This window comes from Toxorhynchites rutilus, chromosome 1, assembly GCF_029784135.1.
Source record: "Toxorhynchites rutilus septentrionalis strain SRP chromosome 1, ASM2978413v1, whole genome shotgun sequence".
Lineage (NCBI taxonomy): Eukaryota > Metazoa > Arthropoda > Insecta > Diptera > Culicidae > Toxorhynchites > Toxorhynchites rutilus.
This window is the reverse complement of record NC_073744.1, coordinates 5,888,626-5,894,168: the sequence shown is the minus strand read 5'-3', so window position 1 is coordinate 5,894,168 and position 5,543 is coordinate 5,888,626. Positions and strand designations below refer to the sequence as shown.

The window sequence follows — 5,543 nt, the reverse complement described above, 5'->3', positions numbered from 1 at the left end:
CGATTTAATGTTTGCTGGGTTATAACAAGCCATTTCTCGTAATATACGTAGCACATTGTAAAATGATGATTTTCTAACCTTTTCAGCGTGGAAATTATACATGAAACCGGAAAATTTGAAGATAAATTCTGATTTTTCTAGAAAATTTGAACGAATTTAAACCAAAAAAAAACAAAACATCCTCAGTTTACTCGCTGCGTCATCTGGTTGTAAATCGAACGTAAATTCGTCAATTGGCGATCTAACGCAAAACGTAAACGATTGGTGAGACATCTGGATTCTGTTTTTGAACTAAGAAAATGATGATAAGGTAACCTAAAACTCAAAAACAAATCACGTATATTTTACTTCCGGGCTTTCCAAGGTAGTTCTCACATGCAGAAATCGTACATTTTTCCACTTGTGTTTGATTGTGCTCTCGAATTTCCTTCTTTAATTCAACCATTGTCAACATTTTTATAGTTTTCACTACTGAAAGAGGTAAATAAATAACATGTTATATATAAAATTGCGCAGAATTAAATTTCTTACAAACTCATCGCAATCAAATAATCTTTTATGATTATAACATTGTAATTTATGGAAAGAACTACAAACCTTCCATAAGCTCACATGGCAAAATTTAAAACCATCATCACTTTCACCGCAGCGCCGCCTAGGTGTAAATTTGTACGTTAGATCGCCAATTGAGTGTTCGGAATTTGAGTCAGAACGGTACGATAACAGATCAGATTAGTTTCCTTTGATTACGCTTGTAATTAGAATCTTTGTTTGGACATTAAAAGTTTGTCTTTTTTCAGTATATATTTTATTTCTAATCTAATGCTAAACAAAAACGAATTCACGAGTCGGATTTCTCTCCCGAACTTGCCTTCTGGGCCCGATACAGTTCCAACAGCCTTTCGGTGGCGGTTTTATCCTTCACCTGCAACCTGGACAATTCCTCACTCGGGAGATTCACAGTATTGGCCGACGGATGCTGATGGGTGAACGGCGTCCACGCTCCCTGTATCGAGGGTATATCGGTGTGCCACAGTTTACGTAATCGCACCTCGCCCGCGGCTCCGGCCTGAGTTCGAAGCAGCTCCACCCACTTGCCGATTTCCTCCCGTGTCATGTTGCGACAGTTGATCCACTGCTTCTCTCCGTTCAGATATTCCGCCGACATAACGGCGGTCCGATGCCGTCGGGGTTTCACGTACACCACGGTGCCCGGATTGGCGCGACTGAAATCGACCAGATCGTTCTCGAGAAATTCACGCATACCTTTGCTGGAACCGTTGTTTTTGCAGTACTTTAGTGTAATGCGCTGCAGCTGGCACACGTACCGGCCGATGCCGTTTGCCAACGGAGCCCGCGGGAAGCCGGATTTGAGGAACAGATGCGAGTTGGACATTGCGTGCGGTGTTTTTCTGCTGATATCGGTGCGTGTTTTGATCTGTGGATCGCACACACCATGCATCAAGTGACAGCGCACAATCCATAACATTTCGTTTGACATAGGGGAAGGTTGGGAAAGATGGACACCTATGCATGATTTATTTTTTTTTATCTTCGCTTATTTTTCGTCGGCCTATTTCCGCCACTTTTAGTGCCAATCACCGACATCAGGGAGGCGACTCCACCTGTTCCTACCTCAACAACTCATGAGCCGGGCCAACTTCTTTTACTTCCCCTCCGAAGGAAGACGTAACCAGAGATTTTTCGCCTCAGAAAATTCCAACGATGCCAGCTGGGATTGAACCCAGGCCGATCGGATCGTGAGGCTGTTACGTTAACCATACAACCACTGGCGCCGTCTTCCTATGCATGATTGATAAATTACATTTTTATTTTAAATTTTAATGATGTACAAACTTGCAATACAGTGTATCATTACCTTGTGTACATCTAGCTGGCCTTTTATGAAAATTGTAAATAAAAACAAAAAAACGATGCAACGAGCCATTTTGTTGCCTACATACGGGCGTAAGCTCACATTTTGAGTCGATACGTGTTATGAATTATTCCCCATTTTCCGATAATAGGCATTAATCAGTTGGCAGAATCAATGGAGAGATGATCTCGGAAGATGGTTTTACTCTATTATCCCTAAAGTTCTATCAATTCGGGCTCATTCACGTCATTCGTGTCGGTCTTGGTACTACCAATTTATGTAAATGTGGTCCAGGATGTCATAACATCGAACATGTTGTTTGGTTATGTAAAAATGCAATTAATGAATTTAACTGGCTTCTGATTTCTTCTTCTTCTTCAATGGCACTAACGTTCCTAGAGGAACTTCGCCGTCTCAACGTAGTATTACTTGCGTCATTTTTATTTGTACTTAGTTGAGATTTCTATGCCAAATAACACGCCTTGAATGCATTCTGAGTGGCAAGCTCTAGAATACGCGTGATCACAGTGCAAGTCGGAGGAAATTTCCTTGACGAAAAATTCCCCCGACCAGAACGGGAATCGAACCCGAACCCGGCTTCTGATTTAGAAGTTCGAAATTGTATATTCACGAATATCAGATTATGATAGCTTGAGTAGTGGCGAATATACATCACCTGGCGATGAAATTATTACAACAAACACTAAAAACTACAAACAATGTTTCGGACAACGTGATATTTTAATCTCTAATATTTTTCGGTAGTCATAGATTTATTTGGCTTATATTTATGTAAATCTTAATCATTTAGAATTGTGTTTAAAAAAATTAAATGATGGCTCCTTGTCTTCTTCTGCATAATTGAATAAACAGAAGAAAAGGATAGTAATGGCATAAACGGTATTTTTGTCTACATTTTTGAACAGAAAGTAGTTCCATATTCTACCACGTTATCTCATCTAACCCATTTCAAAAATACAAGTTCATACAGGAAACGGTTTTTTTGGGGCTTCCATTTGATGTACGAAAAGAGAAAAAAATAACATATTTCGAGCAATGAAAAAACTCAATTCTAATGCAATTACTACACACAATCGCAGTCCTATGACATAATCCCGTCCGAGCCCCCTAGGCCCAGACCCATGAAGTTTTTTGGGGTATTTTTCAGTGTTTCACCATCACTTCCCTTCCTTTTTATCGATTCAGCGGTAAGTTTTCTCCCTTTTATTCCAGAAATATTGATGTTAAAAATACTTATCATGTTGGGAAAGACGGACACTCCACCTAAGGGAAAGACGGAAATGTTGTTTTGAACAATTTGATTATCCCCTCCTTTTTTAACAGTTATCACTAACTACCGGTTTGCAAGAGCAACCGAAAATCATAGACGAACCAGCTGATGGAAGAAACTGTTAAGGAAGCCCCCTCCCCAATTTTTCCCACAGCTAGGACCCCTTCCAACCGTTTTCAGTCAGCAGCAGGAACAGGAAAATTCAAATGGAAGTAACAGAATCTTTGTAAGTATCGATATCTTCTTGACCTACAGAGGAGATTCTGTGGGAAGCCCATGACGGAAGTCAAAAAATTGACTTACGAACTGACGAAAAATGACGGACTGAATTCCAATTCAGATGGCTGGAAAAGTCTAGTTTAGCGATTTCTAAAACATAATCCGAATCTGTCATTATGGATGCCGGGGCTATTTAAGAAATGAGAAATTAGAAAAATCACAAGGCCCTTCTAGGTGCTTTTAGTCAAGCATTTTTATTCGATAATTTTAAGGCCTATTTGAAGACCTCAAAATCTGTTCAGTACATCAACTTGAATCGCAAAACATAACTTTTCAGTTGATGTCCATCTTTCCCTTCAAGTGTGCGTCTTTCCCGACTCTTTCTTATTTTTTCGAAGATGCCAGATACATTAATTTAGCGAAGTTTCTGCCTCAAAACCAATTTTTATTATTAACAGAGACTTACACCTCTATTCTGTATTTCGTTCGATTCGAAATATTTCGAATGACTTAACGAACGATAAAATTTCGATCTGTATTCCGTTCGATTTGTTTTTACATTTCTTTCGATCTGTTTCTCCACGAACGTGCGAAATTATAACTCGAACGAAATGGAAATCCGTCGGAATACAGAATAGGGCTGTTAGACTATCAATTTGTGATGAGGGGTTGTCCACATACCACGTGGACAGAAAAAGCATGATTTTAGACTCCCCCATTGTCCACGGAGGGGACGAGCGTGGACAATTGCTATACCCCTCCTCTTGTTAACCACGTGGACATTTTGAAATTTTTCATTTCGAAAACAAGGAAATAATTGTATTGCGCCTATATTGCATTTTAGATCTAAATTTTATGTTTCCTAAGTAATAATAATGATTGATAAAGTGATTCTAGTGAATACATTGTAAGTTTCATAAATAGAGACTCAATGGAGCCATCATTCTTTAGAAGTAACGCAATCATGGTTTGCTTTTAGAACCTGTAACCTGTTTAGTTATAATTTTGAATTAATAGATCTTTATTAACTGTAGTGATTTTCCAAGAAATGTTTTGTATTGCTCTCCATTTTTTTCCGGATTCCATTTGTGTTGTCTTGGTTTTCTACCGCAAACACTTGGATTATAATATCACTTTCAAGCACAGTTTACTATAGAGCAATTCCACGCTAAATGAACTGGTTGCCGCCTCGGTCCATTCTGATATTTTGTTCCAAATTTCGTACATACGTTGTAAGCTACCAGTTTCACTGTATTTTTGACGTAGAACTACGTCTTTCAGGAAGGGTGCCAAGTCAGAAAACAGGTCACGTTTTTATGAAATAAAGTTAACGTTAATAACTATTTTCACTGTGAACGAATTCTCATGATTTACATACCAATCGAATCGGAAATTCTCTAAGATTTGTTTGATATGCTATACATTCCAATTCGCTAATATCTAAACGGTTTAAATTCATGAAAACTGGAAGAACTCCCTTTTTTCCCATACATTTGTTCTGCCGATTTGTGTGCTAACCCTACCCGTATTTCGAATGCTTATAACTCGAACATTTTTTAACAGATCGGAAAGATGTTTGCATCATTTTATAGCAAATATTTATACGCGTCTATCACAATTAATAAAATGTTATTTTTCATGTGAGGAACAATTGAATAACTGTAAAATGTCAAGCGTTATTTATACGCCATAACTGCCAAGTTTTGATTGGCCCAATTTACGGTTTCCCCAACACAGACTTCAAAATCGATGTACCTGTTGAAATCCGCTCTGCAAATATACGTGCAAATCGGGGGTATTTTTGTTCCCACCGAGCTGTGTTTCCCTAACACGGACTTCAAAGTCAATGTACCTGGGGGAATCCGCTTTGCAAATACATGCAAGTCGGGTGTATTTTTTGGTGTTGAATACTTTGGTACTCGCTTGGCGTTGTGCAGACCGGAATATGTTTCCCTAAAACGTACTTTTAAACTGAGAAGCCTGGGAAAATCGTCATTTCAGATACCAGAGGTGAATGAACTTCCGCGGTTCGAGAACTATGTAAACATGAGAGATGCAATAATTTCAGAGGGAAATGTAAAATACAATGATCGTTTGACAATTTTTCCGTTCACATATTTTGGCAGTCCTACACTGAGAGAAATAATTAGTAAATAT

General features: G+C 38.6%; 1 protein-coding gene across 1 annotated transcript; it reads right to left on the bottom strand.

Annotated features, from left to right (window-relative positions):
- Positions 1–750: 750 nt before the first annotated feature.
- LOC129762034 (39S ribosomal protein L43, mitochondrial) lies at positions 751–1,459 on the bottom strand. Its single transcript, XM_055760002.1, has one exon. It carries the CDS (start codon positions 1,394–1,396, stop codon positions 842–844), a length of 555 nt encoding a protein of 184 aa, XP_055615977.1. The 5' UTR covers positions 1,397–1,459; the 3' UTR covers positions 751–841.
- Positions 1,460–5,543: the final 4,084 nt, after the last annotated feature.

Coding starts and splice junctions, on each gene's coding strand:
- LOC129762034 (XM_055760002.1), bottom strand. CDS start 1,396: ATGTCCAACTCGCATCTGTTCCTCAAATCCGGCTTCCCGCGGGCTCCG.